Source organism: Apus apus, chromosome 1, assembly GCF_020740795.1.
Source record: "Apus apus isolate bApuApu2 chromosome 1, bApuApu2.pri.cur, whole genome shotgun sequence".
Taxonomy (NCBI): domain Eukaryota; kingdom Metazoa; phylum Chordata; class Aves; order Apodiformes; family Apodidae; genus Apus; species Apus apus.
Window position 1 is genome coordinate 149,324,113 of NC_067282.1, and position 22,187 is coordinate 149,346,299.

Here is a 22,187-nt window from a genome sequence, read left to right on the forward strand (position 1 = left end):
TTCTGCTTTTGCAGAACCCCAAGCAGTCCCCAGTGATTCTGTCCAACCTATTAATGCTAAGAAACTGTGTGGCACAGTCATGAAGACCTGCAAAGCAGACACCCACTTCATTCAATCAGTAGTTTGCAGTCAGCTTCTCCTTAGGAGCAGGTAGAGGATGAAGTTTTAGCCAAGAGGCTTGTTATCATATGACTTAAATACCATATATGCAGTGTGTGTTGCATACATGCCTTGGAGGCAGAGCAGTGAAACAGGTGCTATTTGAGGGCTTCTGCACTTAGCTGCTGAAACAGAGATCCCAGACATGTTTGTCTTCATTGGGAGTCATCGAGAGCCCTGCAGCTGTCATCTCCTCCAGAGAAAGGGGTTAGTTGTTCTGTGAAATTGTAGGCAGTTTGCCTTTCAATAGACCACACTGAATTCACGATTAATCTTTGAACTTTAGCTTTGTGGGCAGTGTTAAATGTTTAGGCTTTTTCTCTAACAGGCTGGTAGTTTTTAGAAAGAGACATGGAGTTCAGCACATTAAAACAATCTGTAATAGGTAATATCCTAATGTGTTGTTACATACTCAGTTACACCTGAATTAACAGAATGGTGTTGATTTCACTTTTAAAGACACCACTTGAGACATGAAACTTGCCTGCAAGTGGTGTCTCCAGATTGGTTTGTGGTATTTGTAGACAGTGCTTCAGCCCATGTGTACTTCTTAAGCCTGATGTAAGTCAAATCTATCTACAGCAGAGCATGGAAGGGAGGACAAGTTGTTCATGAACAGCTGAACTAGCTCACCTTGTTTCTAACATCTCCTATGTTCCCGAAACCCATAATCTTACCTAAATCTTCTGTAATATCTCAGTGTTCCCCTGCAGCACGTTCAGTTGTTTCCAGGTCCCAGTCACTACAACAAGGTCTTACTTCTTTTAGTTTTCTCACACATCTGCTGCATCTTCTTTCTCCTTTATTTTTTAGATTCCCACATGGGGTGGCTGGTTCAGAACATGAGAAGTTTTGACTGATTGCCTCATAGTCATGATTTTCCAGTCAGGCAGGGCCAAGTGGCCCAGCTAAAGCCTGAGCTTTCTTCACCATCTTGTCCTTAGCATTGACATAATTATGCTCTCTTCACTGTCTGGCCACTGTTTGCTGTTAAACTTCCAGGACATGGACTGGACCTCAGGCATTTGGTAATATTGGATTAGTGAAACGAAAATTGGTCTGGGGGTGGAGAGATGAACAGAGAGACAGTTATATCTCTTAGACTGTTTCCTGAGGAAAACAGACTAACAGCAACAAAAGTAACAAGATGAGGAAAGAACAGAATTACTGGATTAAAAAAAAAAATCACCTTTTAAAAGCAAACTATACTCCTAAGCCACTTAAAGTACATATAAAATAAGGAAGGTTCTAATATGATTATTAATGTGAAATAGTCTTATATGGCAGAGGAAACTAGAGCTTTAATATGTTAGCCAAGATTTTAGTGTTTTACTCTCACTATGAAAATTACAGGCAGTTTTTCCTATACTAGCATTTGCCAGTCACTGACAGCTATGCTGCCTAGTCTGCCATTACAGAACTTTTTCTTCCCTGCAAAAGACATGACCAAGGAGTCTTTAAACCCATATAATTCAACTGAACAGCAACTAGGGAGGCCCCTGTATTTGCTGATGACAGGTTGGCATCAGCAAGTGGACACTCCCATGTTAAACTTCTGCTCTTACTGCAGGCAACAGAGCATTTTTTATTGAACAGGATCACAATTTCACCCAAAAGTGAAGCAGAATAAATAAAACTGTGCCATGCAACCAGTGAGAAGACAGGGAAGTAAAGTGAAGAAGGGCAGACATGTCACCAAGTTATTAGCAATAAAGTGTTGCATATGAGACAAAACTTTCTTATAGTGAACATGTTTAGCCTGTGAATAGTTCTTCAGGCAGAAGAAGTGAAAGCCCTGCTGCTGAGGTCACTTAAAGACAGCAAACTTGTGCTCCTCAACCCTGTGCTATAACTGCCTTGGGCTCCTCTCTGGGACCCTGTGGACTCAGCAGTTTAAATTGTTCCCAACTGCAAGTTCTGCCTCTGCCTGCAGCAGGGAGGGCTGAGCAGGTGTGTATGTTTTTCTGAGCAACAAGTTAACATAAAATGCCAGTGATAATTAATACACTGCACTAGGAATTATGGCTGATGAAGGCTAGGTTTATTTGTAAAAGCCAAATCAGTCTGAAGTGGGGCCTGCACTGAATCAAGTAAGTTACTTAAAGAGCAGAAATGTTTTAAACATTTTGAAGCCCCTGTTGAATATGTAGCTATTGCATATGGATGGCTGTTATAAAGCTTGTTGGTTCTCTCCCAGCTGTAACAAGCCACCTAGCTGGGTTGTCAAGTCTTGGAGCGTCTCTTTCAGTTATTTTCCAACACTCATTGTTATTCTTTGTTTCCTTTGTGGCACTGTATGAACTCTATTTTCTTAATCAACCCCCTTGAAGATGTAATCTTTGTCCTCGGCACCAGTTTCTCCTCTGCTCCAAGCCCTCAGTTCACTGCTTTAAATTTACTGCGCAGTGCTCAGTCACCTCCCGGACCCTGCCATAGCTCTCATACAGAATACTTGAAGTTTCTCGTGGTGCAGCCTCTTTCGCAGCCTCATGAAGTCTTCTTCCCACAACTCCCATGTGCCCCCTGGAGGTTACATACTTTCCGCTTTTGTTTTTCTTTCTTTTTCCCTTGGTGCTTTCCTGCCATGTCTTTTGACAAGCAATAACAAATTAACATTTGAAAACGAAAATGAAGAATGCTGACATTTTGCGGGGTGGCTTTCCCCCAGCCTGAGGTCCCTTTACATCCTCTGGTAGCATGAAGAGATTTAACCTGGATTCATGCTCACACGATTTTTGGAGCCTCTTTGTTGCTCTCTAACTGACTTTGCTGTAAGCAAAAATTACATCCCAATACATTTATTTTACTAAATAAAGAAGGTCAAAGTCCACAATATATTTGTCATATAGGTTAGGAAAGAGAGATTTTACAATTTTGACAGATGTATCCTCCCCATTTCCAAAACATGGGCTGAGGCACAGTTATACCAGCAGAAAAGTGGTGTTTTGTTTTGGTTTTTTCCCAATTGTTTGTTTGCTCCAGGGAGATACAAGCTGTACCAGCCAGATCCTTCTTTTATCACTATGCACTGTCTCTATGCCCAGAAATTTTGCCAGCAGGACTGCTCCTCCAAGCATAATTAGCATATATAGGATTTACAGTTCAATGCTATCATACTGTATATCTTCAGTGTTTAAGAAGGATAGAGAAGTAGCCTTACTGAAACCTCTTTGATAATGATATTTCAATGTGACTGTGTTCTGTTCTGTCTTTTAATTGAAATGCATACATCTGGTCATTGCCTGCTGTGCATAAGCAGATACTTCTGCCAGAGATGTTCTGGTTTTGTTTGTTTTTTTTTCTTGTGATTTTAATTTACTCCTAAGTGACTGCCATAGTGACTGGTATAACAAAGCCAAATTTACTCTTAGTGCTGTCTTCTGACTGAAATAGTACTTGCTTTATTATGAATAATTACTACATATGGAATATTTTGGGGGTTTTATTAGACTTTTTTTTTCTAGGCAGTATAGAAAAGTAGAACTGGGGAAAAAACGATCTACACCTGAAGATGTGATTTCTGTTATTGCACCAAATATCAGTCTGTTGATGCTATCTGAGCAGTCCCTGCTTTTCCTTCAAACCTTTTCAACAGCTAAGGTTCCTGCCTGAAGGGTAGTTAATACTAGTATGACTTCTCTTCCAGTTGCAGAATCTTCTAGGCCAAGCTCACCTGAGGAGGCCATAATAACACAAGTACTGCAGCAGAAAGTGGCCATGCAGGTGTGGGGAATGAGGATCCTACGGTGCAATTGGGAAGCTCTTTGCCCCCTTGGCTCTGCTTCATAGATCCCTTTTATTATTTCAGGTAGCTGACTACTGCTTTTTCTCCTTAAGCTTGTGTAGTAAGCAAGGACACGTCAGTTCCTTTGGAGTGACTTTCCCTTTCCTAAAGATTTGCCCTAGCAAAGGAGTTTTTATTGTGTTGGCCTCTTCAGGCATATCGCTTCTAGTTAGGTCTTCAGCATGAAGCAGAGTGGCCTCTGAGCTGCTTTACCTCATGCCTTGTCAACACATCCCAGAGGCTGTTCTTGAAGCACAGGATCTGCCAGAGTGCAGGGATCCTGATGCTCAGCCTTTCTCCACAGTTATGCTGGGTTATGGCAGTAAGTGTGCTGGCACTAGTACAGAGTGGAGGGAGTTTTGCAGGGTTTTACATCTGCTTGGCTTCAGCAAGTCAGCACCAAAAGTGGCTGCAGCTCAGCCAAACATCTGAGTCAGCATTTGATGTTTGTAGCTTTGATGGGACGCATTAATCTGCTTGATTACACCTTAGGTTGAATTCCATCTGGCCAGCAGAGCTGCTGAAGAAGGATATTATGATACATAGATGAATGTGAGGAGACATCTCACAAGCTTCACTAAAGGGTCCAGTTCAGTTGGTGTGTAATCTATGCAGCAGGCAGCTTTGGGCACAGGCATTAAAGAAGGTGCCAGCAGGCTTCTCTGAATTGCTTTGCAATATCAGTTGAGATGTGGCAGTGCTAGAAATGAGATCTTATCCTGGAAATAGACCATGGTCTATTCCTCAAAATGATGACAGTGAGTGGAGAGAAATGGGAAGGTTATTGAATTTTAAATAGACAACAGGTCTGGCATCAAGAATCCTGGACCTGTACCCTACTGTCTTCTCTCCTCGGCCATTGAAAAAGTGAGCAAGGAGCAGAGGGGAGGCAGTCATGCCTCAGTTTAGTGGATGTGAGAGACAGGAGTGATACTTTGACTGATTTAATGATGCTCTTTCCTATCAATGGATGTATCTTCGGGCAAAGATTTTGTGACCTTTTTCTCAAGGTAATGTATTAGGTTGGTAGTTAAGCCAACCCTGAGCCAACTTTGAACAAAAAGATACCTATTAACACAGGTGTTAATAATAACAGGCTGTCTCAGAGCAGGATTTTCAAAAGCAGTGAGGCAGATTGGGAAACTCCAGAATGATTCAGTTGGAGTAGTACAAGTCAAAAAATGAATGAGCTTAAAAATCCTACATTTGTCATCTAAAATTGAGGATATCAGTGTTATTTGTGTTTCACAGCAATGAGGATAAGGAAAGCATGGCTGTGTGGGAGTATAATTATATTTGGCATCACTGGTTTCTTTCCTGATGCCTGGCAAAGAAGTTTAAGACTGAAACACTACAACAGGATTTGATAAATAAAAACAGATCTCCTACCTGACTGTGTAAAAGCCAAGCATGTCCTCTAGATATGGAACTTGAAACCTGGATTGGAGTAAATAGAGCCAGGTCTGTTAATGAAGAATTGTTATTAGAGGAAAGATAATTTATTCCACTGTATTTAGAATCTTTCTAGAACCTCTCAGAGCTCCAGAGCATGGAGCCTGACATTCGTTTCTCATTCTGGCAGAGTGTAAATCTGGTTTGTAATTTAATTTGATTTTATTTCATTACTGTGGAGAGTTGGAATTGGTTAGAATTATTTCAAATAGAAAGGAACAAGAGTCATGAAGAATAGCATCCCTCCAGATCAGATGCACTAACAAAATGAACATGCTTTTTGAAAAGCAACAATTTAAATTATTCCAGGGAAAAGGCTTCTAAAAGTCATCCTCTGTCTATTGCCCCCAGAGCACAATTTAATATTTTGACACAGGGAGGGGAGAAAAAAAGATTTCAGAAGTTCCAGACATCTTTGGTTTCTTCTATTCTTAATTGTTAGCACTAAGAGAGATGCAAGAGATTCTTTATAAGATGACTTGGGCTTTTTTTTTTTTTTTCCCAATTTTATTTTGACATTGCATATAATAGAAAAATTTAGATGAAATAATTGGGACACATTAATTTCACAGTTTGGTCCTGAATGCAATGAGGAGTGATGGGTCACAGTGTACGAGAGAAGGCAGAATAGAAAATACATTTCTCATTTTAAAGCTGGGGATGGCTCTACTTGTGTTAGAATGTCACAGTACTGGAGATGTGAGGAGAGATGCAGTGGCAGACAATACAGTTGGCAGAAATCAGAATGAGGGAATCCACTTTTGCAGCCGTTTGAGGGTGACAGAACAGCTCCTGCAGTTAGCCATCTCTAAGGTTAATAGGTTCTGCAGACTGCAATGCAGATGTTTACAGAAGAAGTGCACTTTCCTAGTTGTTGCTCATAAAGATATCTTTGTTCTGCATGGATGCTTAAGTAACTGATTTCATTTTTATTCCATTATTTTAAAAATGGTGAAAAATGCAAGTCACTAGATATTTCGTTCAAGTTTATTCAGACACTTCTACCAGGCTTAAAAAGCCAAAATGACATAAAAACTTTGTTAACTCCAATATCTGTGCAATGTGTGTTGAATGTTGTACTGTGAGCACTATAATCACAGTGTGAGAGAATATGTGAAGACTTCTCTTTCCTGCTTTCACTTTGGCTACGCCATATATTTGGAGTGGAAAAGTTATGCTTATCAGAAAGAAAAAGGTCCCTTCATGTTCTGCCTGCACAGGCATTCCTAAAACCATGCCTCAGGATTTCCTGTGAAAGGGTTAAACAAGTGCTGAGCTGGATATACCAGTCCTCTGAAAATGTGTAACCTATATATATGTTGTTCCACAATGTAATGACTTCCCCCTGGCTTTTATGTCTACAGAAGGCAATCACCAGAAGAACTATGGAGTTGCAAAGTCAAGAAAGGCATACGAGATCTTCTGTAGGCAGAATGCAAGATCAGGTGTGAGACAGAGGAAAGAGAGGGAGAACCCAACTGAAGTTTAGAAACTGAGAAAAAAATTGAAGGAGCGTTGGTTTCTCAGGCTAATATAGTCAGGACAGGAGTTATTTGTATGTGTAATCCCTGGTCTACATCTGTCTCAAAACCAAAAAGCCAAGTAGCATAAAATAGTGCCTGACAGTCAAAACTGCCACATAACATAGGTGGATTTTTACTTGGAATATGTAAAACCTGTACCCTTTTACTCAGCAGATCTCATGGGGCAGCTGGGTTTGTGGTCACTTCGGAGAAGTATGAGATGAAATTTCAGTTCCATTGAAAGACAATGGTAAAAGGCCCCTTCACTCCAAAATTCCCTTGGATGCCACCCATGAGATCTTTTTACCACTGCTTCTGTTGAGAAGCCAGCACTGCTGTGAGAACGGGGACTGGGCTCCATTCAGAAAGCAGCTCGAACTGCGTGGTCTGGTCTTGATTCCTTTGCTTGCACAACCCTCTACAGTGATGAAAGGAAAATGATCCAACTTGGTTTTCAAATCCAAACCTGAATTTTCGTGTCTGACAAAGAGGAACCTCCTTTCCTCTCCACCCAACTGTAAAATTAACTATTTTTCTTTGTAGATCTTTAAAAGTTACTAAACATGAAACACAATGATGATGTATTTTATAGGGTGACTTTTCAGGCTGAAAGTATGATTTTAAATCCAACGTTTTGGACCCTCTGCTTTTTCCATTGATTTCGAATCACTGTGAACTCTACTTTGTGCTGCCTGATCTGACTTCCGCTCTCCTTTCAGGAAAATCTCACTGCCTTTGGCAATATCATTACATAGGGATTTGCGTAAAGGTAGCTGAATATAAACATGTACATGTACAGCTAGTTCATTTAGTATTTGACTTGTTTTATTCCAAGCACAAACATAGATCCTCATGTTGATGTGTACAAGTGCCCAAGCATGAGTATGCCATACTATGCATATTTTACATATGCAGCATTAGATTAAAAAGTCCAGATTTTTTTTTTCCAAAGGCATGCTAGATTGTTCTGGTTTCGTTTTGGATTTTGTTGTTGTTGTTCATTTGTTTGTTTGGGTTTTTCGTTGGCTTGGGGTGTGTTTTTTTGTAAATTATTGTTAAAGAATAATTTAAGTGATGCATACTTTTCAACTATATTCTGAAAGGTGCATGTCATTGTTTAAAATGTGCTGCATTTAAAAAAGAAACAAAAGAAAAAGCGATCATCTGATCAACTGTCCCATTATTCTTCTGTTTTCCTAGTGACCTCTGCCCTGGTATGTAGAAACTGGCTGATTTCTTTAAATCCCAGCAACTCCCACGGCATATGGTTCATAAAGTAGCATTTACAGTGTGCGTTGTAACACTTCATCACTACTAGGAAGACTTTGAAAGTAATATGGGTTCATGTTATTCCAAAAGTAAAACTGGGCAAAAGTATCTCTAGTAGGAAGATTTACTTTTGAGTCTACTGCTATAAAATCATCTTTTGGAGAGGAATGGTATTTTCTGAATGACAACTGCCACACACACAAAAAATAAATTAAAAAAGCCTCTAACCCAAAAAAACTCATCCTCAGAAAACAGTTCTTCAAGACTGACTTTTTTCCCACAGCCTTGTGGAGCCCCCAACCCTGTCTGCAGAAAATGAAAGAGAGAGGGGTGGGATTAATGTGTAATTAAAGGGAATTTGGAAGGCTGAGATGTTGCGGAATGTTAGATCAGTAGCTGGAACAGCATGTGGTGTTCTTTAGGCAGGCTTCATTGAATCCATACAAAAAAAAGAAAGAAGGGCTGCTTGCCTGTCTGCTCATTTATCAAACAGCTAGGCTGAACTTTCACAGCTCCACAAAAGTGTTTTACTGTTCGCTGAAGTTTTGCTCCAGAAATTAAAGCTGAACAACCAAGTGACTCTGAGTCTATGCTGCATTTTTGACATCAGCCACGTTGTGCAAAGCTCTTGGAAACCATTGCAGGTCAATTTTTACATGGTACAAAGGGAAGCTGGTTGTACATTCACTTAAAAAAAAAAAAAAATAAAAAAAATACTCAAGAAATGGTCAAATATGTGACATTGTAATGTCTTTATTTATATAACACCTTTCGATCCAAATATGTGTTCCAGGGCTTTCAGTCATCAATCAGGATTAAATATTTATCGTGGTGGCAAAATGGCTAATGGAGAAAAAAAAATCTATATTGTTTAATCCATTTTATTTGGTGTTTTCTTCTAGTTGAGCAGCTATGTCTTGTACGCCTGTTTTCCTTTAATATTATTTGGTGTGTCCCCCACTGAGGAAATACTTAGCAATTTATAATAATGAAAACCCAAGTAAAACAGATTATAAATTAAAAGAGGAAGAAATTCCTTTTGCAAGTGAATCGTCAAGGCTTACTGCAGTCTTCATTGTGTGACTCTTCTGCCAGAAGAATTCTCCTCCTCCTGCAGACCACACTGAGAATCAGGTTCAATTCTGTGAGGTGCTGAGCTCTGCCTCTCCAGCAAGTACAGCAGAGCTTTTTCGTCAGGACCAGCCTGGCTGACAGAGGCTCTGATTAGTGAAGACACAATCTACATTCATTAAGCCATTTCCTTAAATGTGTCTGGCACTAAGGAAGTTTTCTTTTACAGTATCAATGTTCTTTTAATCTCTGCTGACAGAACAGAGTCCAGATTTTTGATGATACCCTGCTGTTTCTGAGATGCACTTGTTTTCCATTGAGGATAAGTTGATTACGAGCTATCTTTACAAATGCAACAGCGAGTCTTTCCTGCTAGAAGTGGTGCCCCTGTCAAATGCCAAAATCTTTTCAGGGAATCATCGTTTAGAAAAAGGAATGTTTCATGGCAGGGTCATGAAGGTCTTCAAAAGACTGTGGCCTCCAAAACTCTCAAAAGGGGAGTTTCCTCTACTTGCAGAACCTGCAAACAGACATAGTCATAGGCCCATTCTAAGTACAATCCTCCTTAGTTTAGAGGCAGAACTGATCCTAGGTTTTAAAGAAAATGTATTGTACTCCACTAACTTCAGAAGGTCTTTATTTAAATTAATGTTAGTTAATGGAATTATACTGAATTTTAAAGTCTCTTTCCCCTCTTTCAGTAACAGAAAAAGTCAAAAGCTTTATTTTTATTTGTGCTGCATGTATTATATTGTGTACAGTGTATTATATTGATGTTACAGTACATTTTCCTGCTTTCCTGTCTACAATCTATATTAAATATTAGTAAATGTGCTTTTAGTTTTTTTCTAATATCAGTTCTATTTATTTGCAGATAATAAGGCAACAGTTTCCACAGCTAACAACACGAAGACTTGGAACCAGAGGCCAGTCAAAGTAAGCAGTGTATGGAATTATCATCTCACAAAGTGCCCCATTTGGCTTTTTAAATAGAATAATATAAGATCAGGGAACAATTTGTCCAGTTCGGGACTTAAAACCTAACTTTGAATGAGGTTTCTCTGTAGTCTTTACATTGTCTCATTGATTCAGCAGTGATGCTGCAAAGGTAGCCAATTGAAGGCTTTTTACTGATTTCATCAGCAATGTTTTCCATGTTGTTCCTGTGATATTTTTCATCTCAACTCACTTTACACAATGTAAAGGACATCCACAGCCAGGAATGATGGAGCTAATGTTGGAGGCTGGGAAATGACAGCTGGTTAATGTAATGCTTCAGTTTAGAGGACAAATAGCAGAATGTTATCTGAAGTTTAGGTAGGAACATACATTGGACTAAAATTAAACTCTCCACAAAGCTGGATATAGCAACCCTCTTCCCTGTGTAATGAAATCCAACATATCTTTAAGTGATCAAGGAATTAGTTTATTGCCTTACCCAAAAGATATTTCCTGGAAACAGTTCATCCTAATCCAAGAATAAGGAATTGATTCAGAAAGAACAGTGCACTCCTCAACTCCTTGACTTTTTCTAATTGTTGACAAGATGCAATTCTACCAATTCATAAAGAGGATACAGTGATGTTTTAATACTTTTTTTTTCTGATTGTGGACTCCATTAAATTATTTCAGTGGAGCTTTCGGTCTTGTTATGGCAAACGTAAGCCCCCTAAATATATATAAATATATGCTTTTCCTTACTAGCTTTCAAGAAATCCTACAAGACAGTCTAAAGGTAGTCTCAGTAGATCACAAGGGGAAAACAATGGAGGAGGAAATGAAACCTGGGACAGCATGTTTGCAAAATTTTGCTGGTAAAGGTGCTCTTTCAAAGCAAAGCCTAGAAATACAATATTGTTAAATGCTGAGAAATAAATATGCTATGAGAATTGAAGTTGCATATTAAAGCTAGAATGACCCACTCTTTAAAGGAAAAAAATAGGATGCTTAAAGAAATGCCATTAAAATTAACTTCATTGTGCTCTTCTTAGAAGTGGTCCATACCAAGCAGTATCTCTTTGGGATCAAATGTCCTTGCCCTCATCTTGAGAGTCTCCAAATTTTTATGACTAAGCTTGCTTTTTCTAGAGCAGTAATATTCAAGCAGCTAACTGAAGATTCAAAATCTCTTCCCAAATGCAAATTCAGAGCTACCATGACATCATTCATAACAGAGCTACCAGAAATCTCTCATGTGCAAATTCTGGGCTAGTCCAACAGCATATTAGGAAACCATGATAAGTCTGGACTCAGAAAATCAGGATTTAGCACTGAATATAAGTTCTTTGGAAGTTCATGAGGATGGAGTGAAAGTGTGCACAAGTTACTTTATGGAAGCATTCATACGAGAGCACCCCCTCTAAGCCATCAAATTACGCCGACATTGGCTGCAGCTTTGTTGGTTGTCTTCCCATTTAATGAAAGCAATGATCACTGCTTTATTTCCAAACCCAAGCACCTCCTGTGGCTCCAGGAGTCTCTCAGTTGTGCAAGATGCTCTTGATCTGCTGACTGAAGGTGTGTTGCATCTCCAAAAGTTGTCTCTGCTTTCAATGAGGCTAAAAATCAATGAGAATCAGTATTTCTTGCATATCTTCCCCCTAACCTGCATGCCTATTGGAGGGAATTTCAGGTCACATATTCCTCTCATGCCACCTTTGCAGTGGTTCTGCCCCCTATCTAGCAAATAAAGTTTCTCTAAAGTGTGCTGTCTGTGCTCTGCACAGCCCTTGTCCCCTGAGAGGCCCTGGTCACCTCTCTGAGGGAGACCATAGTCACTCAAATTTCAGAGATTCAGGAGGTATGCAATTGACTTCTGCTCCAAAACAGGATGCTTACATCTTCATCAGTGGTTAACACTCCAAGGATTATAGCTTACAGAGGAGTCCTTCTCATTTGATCCAATGAAGAAGAGAGGTATAAACATACACATGCTACATGCACACTACTTCTTTACAATAAATATACTCCTTGCTAGACCCAGCACAGCTGTAACTGAGCTTTAGGTTTTTTTTTTTCACAAAGATATTATTTTGTTCCAATTCAGTGTGATGTAAAGAAACTACTTTAAGCATTAAAACTTCAGTCCCTTTGTCACCAGCTGTGCTGACCGACTGCTGCCAGTATGATTTTCATTCCACTTCCCTGTTACTGCCAAAGGAAATTCACCCATAGAAGTGGTTAAGATTATCTGACTTCACACTGTTCTGCCTTCAGTCTTTTTATAGCACGGCTGCCTTGTTACATCGCAAAGTTCAGAGCTACAATGGTACTATACTCTTGGTCATCAGTTGTGAGGCTTTCTTTTTTGCAGCTGGGTTTATTGCTGTAAGCATGCAGCTGTTCTCTGTTGCACTGGGCTCAGAAACAGTTCCACCACAGGTGAGCCATGAGAAGGCAGCTAAACATAAAAGACAAGTTCTTTCTGTACTGTAGCTTGAACCCCTTCAATTACGTACACAAGTGGTTAGTTAAACTGATGGAAACTTCATGCTGTGAAGGGAATTTTACTTCCTTCTTTAAAGGAGTATTGCAGACACCAGATCCATGAGAGGAAAAAGCTTTCCACACTACTTGTATAATAATAATTGTGTAGTCTGCATGCTACTCTGTTACAGATCAAACTTTCAAGCTTTGTTTATTGAATTAACTTGGGTTTCTTCTTGTAGGAATACAGAAAAGTGCTTGGAAACGTATCTTTGTAAAATGCACTAGTGAGTTTTCATGATTTGAGATGGTAAAATTACTGAAGGAGGAAGCTATCTGGAAAAAATTCAGAGTTAATTTGGCTACTGCTGTTTATACTATTTTGAAGCTACCTAGAAAACTTTAATGGAGTTTACTGCCAAGTAAAATACACCATAAATTAAATAATGCACCATTAAATTTTACTATGTTATCCAGATTTTTTTTTTTTTCTTATATTGATTTAAGAGGAAGCTTAACATAAGAGACCAACCCCTGTTTAACTTACACAAACCTCTCCGTCTATCTAGAACTTTTCAGTCCTGCTTGCTGTGACCTTTTCCTTTTTTCCCCCCCCTCCTACTCAGCCACTTGAGATGCTAGCTCCCTGCAGCACTTCCCTTTGGTTTCCCCAGCCCCAGACTTACCTCACAGGACATATGAGAGCTGCATGGCTCTAAGGTGCAGTGTATGCATGACAGCTGCTAGACACCCAACTGGGACTTGCACTGCAAGCTGGAGTTGCTACCATTCAAGCTAAGAAGCAGAACATGTATGGCTGGTGTTATAACCCCAGTGTCAGCACAAACTTGCCATTATCTATCTGGAAGAGGGTAGGACTGATCTGTTAGAACTGTTCTGATGTGGAACATGAATTTTGGCCTAAGATCTGATTGCCAAATTTGGAGCAGATAGTGTGGCTTTCTAAGGTATTGAAGCTAGGAAATCCCTTTTGTACCATGTCAGCTTAATGTTTTCATAAATTTCTCTGGATTATTATTATTATTATTATTGTTGTTGTTGTTGTTGTTGTTGAATTTAAGATAGCTTTAATTTTCAATGGACAACATGGAACATTCTCAACAGGCATGTCAAGGGAGCCACGTACTAAGTTTGCTTCCCAGAGCTCCTCTTGGTCTATCCATGCTGGTAGACAAGATTAGGGCTTCCAGCTCTTTGCCATCACTTTCTGCTGGACATCATGACACACACTGACCTGTGGGTAAATTACAGTGAGTGGAAAAAGGAAAAATGTCCCTTGAGTTAGTTTAAAGTAAAATCACTTAGATGCTACTCTCACTATTTTAATTGATGATCTTTGTAAAACCAGCTGATTTTGCCTAAAGCAAATCTGAGTCCCTTAAAGTGAACAGATGTGCAGTTAGAACTCTGAAATCAGTGTCTGGGAAATACAACAAACATCTGGAGATGGTAACTTCCCCTGCCACCATAGTGGTATACAGAAGAGAGTGTCTCATTGTGGTCTGAGAGACTTCTGGTAGGCTGTAAGGAGAGAACTGGAAGATAATTGAAAATTTCCTCTAGGAAAACGGGGTGAATCAAGACTACGTGAGCAATACAATCTTGTGGTGCCTTTTGTAATGATTTATGATTTAGCTGATGCATTGGTTGGTGGTGCCTACCGCTGAGAAACTGAGATGAAAGTTAGCAAATTATGGAAGGAATAAGATTGCCTGTGCTGCTGTGATGCAAAAGTTAGGCTAGATAATCAGTGCTTACGTTAACACTTATTATAAAGCTAAGCTGTAGCACAAACTTGTGCAAGAAGGCCACTGATCCATTTTTATAGCACAGCCACACTGTGTATCTCCCGCTGTGATCTGCACAGAGTTACACTGTTGTGTAGTGTCCCAGATCTAAGCCCAGTGCTGATGCTGAGTTATGAAGCAAATAATTTTAAACTGTGTGTTTCCTACTGTTTGTTGCTTTCCAGCAGACAGAAGCCTTTTTCTCTCCCCTCTTTTCATTGAAGTGTTTTCAGTTTATGAGATGTTTCTGATCAGCTCACTTGCTCTTTTCAGGGATCTAACCAGGCCTCAGCAGTCTGAGAATCAGGGAACTGAAATAACAACTGACGGGCCAGTCCAGAGGGTCTGTACCTCTGTTTATTGCTAAACTAAAGGAGCAGCTGCACAGCAGAGCTCTGCCAATAAGCAGTTTTAGGATGCTTTTCTTTCTATTTTTTTTTTTTTTTATTAAGAAGAAAAGAAAATGGAAGTCCATTATTTTCTGCCCTGCAACAGAGTCAACTTTATTAACTCTGAAGAGAGCTACTTTCACCAGAAAGATTTACCACATTGCTCTGCTACTGAATCAATGCTTTTAAAAAATATATAAAATATTACACAGGCTGTTTTGCTGTGGAAATCATTAACACTATCTGTTTCTCTTACCCCTGTTCTATTATTTTAAACCAATCTGTTTTATAAAAATATACATCTCTATGTATCAGGTACCATTATTATGGAATTGCAGTGAAAGAAAACTCCCAGTATTATGATGTGATGTATTCTAAAAAAGGAGCAGCCTGGGTCAACGAAACAGGAAAAAAAGAAGTAACCAAACAGACAGTGGCGTATTCACCACGATCCAAACTGGGAACATTACTGCCAGAGTTTCCAAATGTCAAAGATCTAAATCTGCCAGCCAGTCTGCCAGAGGAGAAGGTAACACTTTGGGAATCTTGTCTTGGCTTGTCTTGTTGGGTTTGTTGGGGTTTTTTGCCTGCTCTGGATGAAAGCTTTATCTAATATATAAAGACTTTAAATTCAAGCAAGTTTAATAATGCTTTGACTTCATTTATGGGGGACTTAATTACATAGTATAATAGGAAGAAATATTAACCCTTAAAATAGGCAGCTGACACTAGCAGCTGTACAGTATTTCTAAAGCCTGTGCACAGTTTTTTTCAAAAACTTAGATTACCAACAGCAGGTGAGCTATAAGGGTAACTGTGTTTAAATACATTTTATCTCTTGAATCTGCAAACAAAACTGATGGCAAGCTGATGCTTTCTTGAGCAGAAGGGGACAGTACATCTTATCCTTCTAGACTTGAAATTAAGAGAATCCTATCTGCACATATGACAAGAGTGCTCTGGCTGCTCTTGGCTGAGGTTGCTATTTTTCTGATACTATTCACATGTGTAGTATCAATGTGAAGTGTACAAAAGAATAGGGTTTTATAGTTCTTTATGTCCTAATTAGGGCCACTTTCTCATCTTTGATCTCACTGAGGCTTTTTGCTCCTCTTACATTTGAAGAATCCCCATTGACATAGAAAAATCCATTAATTCAAAGGGAGAATTTACTTTTAAGAAGAAAACTCATCTGAAAGCTAATCTGACTAATCTAGCTAGTATTTAACTGATTTCATTATTTTTGCAGTTTCATAGGTAAGATAAGAAAAAACTTACTTTTTTTATGCTTTATATTCCAATAGTTTTAAAAGTGGATTTCTTAAAGTAGAATGATCTTTTGTCTGTCTCCATTTCATTCCTTTTCAGGTTTCTACCTTTATTATGATGTATAGAACTCACTGTCAGAGGATACTAGACACTGTAATAAGAGCAAACTTTGATGAGGTATGGCTTAAAAATACAGTTGTCATTTAATGATACATCAGGTTTTAGTGGATCTGAGAGCTTATTTTGAATGTGATATTACAAACTTACGGTTTTGTGGTGGCTGATCCTTTTCATGAATAATGAACAATAGCTATACTTGAGTACATAATACATGGCTGATAGTGTTCAATCTCACTTGTAACACTGTGCAAGTTAGAATGAAAGCAATGGGAATGTTGTTTTTTTTCTTGCCATTCTTCAGCAAGAATAAGGGAACAATATCTCCTTACAAGATTTTGGACAATCCAGTTCTTGCAACTCAAGAAACGGGTCCACCACCACTTTTCTAAGCTTCAAGTTGAAACTGAGCTCTGTTTGAAGAGCTTTGAGTGTTCAGCACAAACTCAGGGCAGGTGCCACAGGCAATATGGTGGACTCTGCTAGCCTGTTAACAGTGATGCAGGGCAGCGGGGGGCCTACAGGCTCCCAGACATCCCAGAAAGCTGTACCTAAAGTCCCCAGTTGCTCATTTGTACTGCAGTTCTGCTAGGAACACAAATATCACTGCTCATCAGTTGATACAGTCCATTGCAGTGTGCCCAGGTGGCCAAGAAGGCCAACAACATCCTGACTTGTATCAGGAATAGTGAGGACAGCAGGATTAGGGAGGTGATCGTGCCCCTGTACTCAGCACTGGTGAGGCTGCACCTCGAGTACTGTGTCCAGTTCTGGGACTCCCCCCTATAAGAAGGACATTGAGGTGCTGGAGCAAGGAGAGAGAAGGGCAATCAAGCTGATGACAGGCCTGGAAAAGTCCTATGAGGAGAGGGTGAGGGAACTGGGATTATTTAGTTTGGAGAAGAGGAGGCTGAGAGGGGACCTAATAGCTCTCTACAACTATCTGAAAGGAGGTTTTAGGGAGGTCAGTGTTGGCCTCTTCTCTCAAGTAAATAACAAGATTAGAGGAAATGGCCTGAAGTCATGCCAGGGGAGGTTTAGACTAGATACTCGGAAGAATTTCTTTACTGAATGAGTAGTCAGATACTGGAATGGGCTGCCCAGGGAGGTGGTGGAGTCATTGACAGTTGGACACAGCAATCTTAGAGGTCTTTTCTGACTGTGACAATTCTGTGTGTTTCTGTCATTAGAGATGGATAAGGTTGTACCTGCTACATATCTGACTGAACGTGAGGGTTTTCTGGCAGTACATGCAGGCAGCTCTGTAATTAGAGCTGAAACATAAAATGTTACTAGAATGCAGGCATGTTTATATTACATGTGGAGAAGCCTCTAGTCTAGGAAACAAATCTGGCTACAGAGATATGGAGGGCCTGATTCAAATATGACATCCCAGGTCTTGGAAAGAAATCAAAGCAAACAAGATTTTTTACTTGGCCTTCTGAACAATGGCAAGAAATTCCTTTCCTTTTTTTCCCCCTCTCGCTCTCTAACTCTCACACTCCTCTGGTTTAAACTGAGGCTCTTTTAAGTAATTGTACCCAATCTAGATGTTTCCGTGTGAGAGAAATATGTGACCTATATTCAGGAAGTTTTGCTGGGTGAATCTCAAAATACTTTCTTAAGAGGAAGGTTTTGTATTTTGTTAGGGAAACTGTTTGTGAGGGACAATGGTGTGGAAGGGGCTGAGCAGCAACAGTGTGTAAATGGTAAATATTCTTTACTGCACCTGGTCTGGTTACTTATTTTAGCATAGATTGTGTGCAAGAGGTAATCATGAATACTGGTGTTCTGACCCCTGTAGAACTTAATCTGTCATTCACAGAGTTATTTCCTAAATGAAAATTTTCAGAGGTATATTTTGCTGTGTCTGAAATCTCCCTGTTTTATTATTTTGTCTTTCTCCATTCTTTTTCCTCTTTCCTTCATAGTGGAGGAAAGAAGAAACCCAAAATTGTGTAGTGTTTCTTTCCAAAAGGAACACAGAAAATGGTACATTGACCCCTGTAAGCCATGTGCTATCCTCCTCTCCTTTCCTACACCAAGCCCTAGCTTGCCCTAGACAGAGAGCAAAGAGAGAGCAAAAGGCTTGACATGTAGAAGCCAAAGAGTTACATTCACCAGTCACTGATGGAAGGTAAAACTACAGTGGTTCCCATGGGTGTCTCTACTGTAGGAACACAAAGACACTCTGTCACCAACTCAGAGTGTCTCCTTACCATTTTGTTGCTTATCCCATTCTGAGCTGCCTTGGAGTGTAAGCCTGTCTGGTTAAGAAATATGCCTTGTCTGTGTTGTACAACATCGGTCCAGCTCCAGGGCTGAAACAAATGCTATATAAGCAAGGTCATTTAAAGAAAATGGTATTTGTGGCTTCGGGTTATTTTCACTTAAACATACCAGCTTCTTCTTGTGATTGCAGGTTCAAAGTTTTCTTCTGCACTTTTGGCAAGGGATGCCTCCTCATATGCTGCCTGTATTGGGTTCTTCAACTGTAGTGAATATAGTGGGAGTTTGTGACTCAATTTTGTACAAAGCAATTTCTGGAGTTTTGATGCCAACGGTACTACAAGCGTTACCTGACAGGTCAGTACAGTTAGCAGCATCTTTTCTACAAAAATGGCATCACTTCTTAGAAAGCTGATTTCTGCAACCCATTTCCTGAGTTCAAATCGCAGTGTCAGTTCAAAGGAGTTGAAGAGCTGATGTGTTCCTGAAGAAATGTTCATATTTTAACAACACTTGTACTGTAAAAAACGTGTATCCTTTATCACGCAAGTAATAACTGCTTTCTTCTTGGCTGATTAATGCGAAGCTGATAGTGATGTCCCAACTTTCAATTAATGTCAGATATCTGCAGTCTGCAGAGTGCCACACTGTCTTCTGAAAGTTTCAGACATTTTTCTGCTAGTCTGGGATAACAGCACAACAGTCTTCTGAATTACAGTGACCAGAGGAGCTGGCCTGGCTGCTCTGTTTGTAAATACTCACACGCATATTCAGACACTGCAACCTAAGCATTTGTCTCTGTTTACACTCTTGGAACTCAATTGTTATTCTGCTTGGCAGGAGTACAAAACATGAGATCATACTTGTGAAGTCTTGGACAAGCTGGTTTAATTTAAATACTATTCTATGAAGAATAGATGTATGCTTATTTCAGGGTCACTTTATTAATATTAACAAGTATTTGTTTGTTTGCAAGTATTCTTTGTTTTGAAGCTGTATTCATTTTTCCATTCCATGTAGTAGATTTCAGATGTTTTCTTCCTACCTGGAGCTCATCTGAGTCCAGGAAGTCTTGTTTATATAAGTAAAGCAGAGATTGGCAGTTCACAGCAAAAAGTGTAATCACTAAGTGGAATCAACCTATTTAGCCCTTCAATTTTCCCAGTAGGAGCATCAGGAAACCCTCTTTTTCTAAATATATGTATACCTTTAGCATTATTTGACTGACACACTCCTGGGATTGAGTAATTTGTTAAGAATATTGCACTAGGAGTTTATTATTGGTAGTGGATATTTGGCCCTCAATATTTTAAAGCAGCTCTAGTTATGGCAAGTGTTTTCAAGATGCTGTTCTGTTCTCCTATGCACACTGTATGACTGCTAAATACAGGTGAAGTGTTTTTTACACAAGAACCCTATGGAAACCATGGGCTTTCCTTGATAAGACATACATTTTTATAGGCTTTGCCCCTCACTCCCCCCACCCCCCTCCCAAATCTATTTCATTGGAAGGATTAAACAGAACAGCAGTCCTTTTCTCAAGCTGCTTAGTTCTTTCATAGCAAATAAGGAGAGACTTGAGTGTGAATATAGACTTTTGTAATGCATATAAAGGGCCAGATTGTGGCTATTAAGCCATAGCCTGCACTGGAGGGGGTGAAGAAGGGTCTCATTGCAATGGAAGCTCCAGAAGGAAATCTTGCTGACTCAGCCAGAATCCTCTAAGGGACTTCCTGGGAAAAAATTTTGGCTGTCCAGAAAAGCCACTTTTTAGTGGGTTCAGCAGTTGTCATCCATCCCTTGTCCTGCGGGGTGTCTGCATATGTCTGTGTTAATTTTGCCAGCTCTGTTCTCAGTGCAGAGTGCTGGGAGTACAAACAGAAAAAGCTGCCTGGCTGAATGGAGGGAAGGTTCCTTGCATCTTTCTCTCTCATTTCTGTATCTTGAGTACTGCTACAGGCAGTGCAGCTCTTTTTGGCAGAACAAACTGTTAGGTTCTTCTACACAAGGCCCTGCAACTTTTCCCGGAAACTGTCATTTTATATTGAGCACTTCCAAGAAGAAGGGCAGAATGAGCTACCTCCCAAGTTTAGTAGGAAATGATGGAATCATCAGGAAAGGGCAGTAAGGGAGAAGAGAGAAATCTCACCTGTCTGGCAATGTTTCTGTCCTCTGCAGCGCTAAGCAGGCAGGTCCTTCTCTGCCCCCACTTCTCCCACCTGTGTGGGCTTGGTTTGGAAATTCCTCCCCACCATCATCACCCACTGACTGGCTCCACTCACATCTCTGTGTTCATCTGTATAAATGTGGGCAGAGCTGAGCTGAAATCCACAGTTGGGATTTTAAGATTTTATTTTTGTACAGAGTAAGAATTATTTTATTTCAAACCAAGAATACTGTTTGCAAGTGTGGATGCAACACAGTACAGAGACTTTCACTCTTTGTGAGGTTTTGAACGTGGTGATATGTTTTCCTTTTCCTGCAGACATTTTCAGAAGTTTTTCTTCATGCCTGCAAACCGAAACATGTCAACAGCTCTGCACAGTAGTGGGTTGTCAATAACTGGTCCATAGTCTTCACGTGTTCACAGATTTTATAGTATAAAGCACAGAGAAAAATATTCTGATGTAGTGGTTTCTCTTTTCAGTCTGACGCAGGTGATCCGAAAGTTTGCAAAGCAACTAGATGAGTGGCTGAAAGTAGCTCTTCATGATCTACCAGAAAACCTACGAAATATCAAATTTGAATGTATGTATTGCCCAATCTCTCTCCTGTTACCCTGGGATATATATATAGTGTTTATTGATTACAAATTAATTGGAAATGAGACTAGTGTTCTTTTAGGAAGTAAAACCTGTAAGCATTATGAATGTTGTATTCACTTACAATCTTCACTTGTTTCTGAGAACCAATTTCATTTAGTGAAAGAAGGTGCTGCTCAAAATGAGAATTGCTTTTCCTTTCTTCTGGATTCTGATAAGAAATTAATTTTGTTGATAGTAAGCAAACATTAGGGATAATATTAGGCAGAGGAAATTATTAAACAAACCTTGAGGCTAGCACAATTTGAATACAGCTTGAGGCCCTTACTCAAAAAAGTGCCAGAGTTAAAAATGAAGGAGATCAAATTACCCTGTCACCACAGGAAAGGGCACTAGTCCTTTTCAGACGTGCTTTGTAGATGCCTGCAGTGCACATCACCTATTGATAAAGCCTGCTTTATTTCACGGCTCTCAGTTCTTTGCCTTTCATGAGCACTAAATTCCACACCACAAAGTTAAAGGAAAGAAAAAAAACCCCACAACCTAATTTAGGAGAAGGATTAGCTATTTTGATCAGCATGGAAAATGAGGTGTATATTTTACTGAGAACAGTCAGGTTGTAAGCTGGAACTACTAATTTTAGGTATTTTGTGTTGTTTACTAATTTATTTTAAAAGTTACACAAAGTCAGAACTGAGAATCTGTTTTATCACATCTTTGTCAGTTCAAAAATATTGAGAATCTTCAACAGCAAAATCTTTTCCTAACTTGTAGGGAGAAACAGACAATGTCCTTTGTCATCATTCTTAATCTGTTCTATTTTACTGCCTCTACGTACAGTACAGAAGGAAAACTTATTGTGTGGCCAAATATAATGCCTGTTTGGATAGATATGCAAGTGTTTATTGATTTTAGTGTAAGGAGAAACT

General features: G+C 39.5%; 1 protein-coding gene across 2 annotated transcripts in view; it reads left to right on the plus strand.

The window, feature by feature from the left end:
* The window catches only part of RFX4 (regulatory factor X4), a 96,643-nt gene that overhangs the window by 35,348 nt on the left and 39,108 nt on the right, over positions 1 to 22,187 (plus strand). For both annotated transcript variants that reach the window (XM_051636545.1, XM_051636630.1), the window contains exons 5-9: positions 10,133 to 10,194; positions 15,197 to 15,410; positions 16,250 to 16,327; positions 18,690 to 18,853; positions 21,144 to 21,244. In XM_051636545.1, coding sequence (XP_051492505.1) covers positions 10,133 to 10,194; positions 15,197 to 15,410; positions 16,250 to 16,327; positions 18,690 to 18,853; positions 21,144 to 21,244 — 619 coding nt within the window. The remainder of the gene's footprint in view (positions 1 to 10,132; positions 10,195 to 15,196; positions 15,411 to 16,249; positions 16,328 to 18,689; positions 18,854 to 21,143; positions 21,245 to 22,187) is intronic.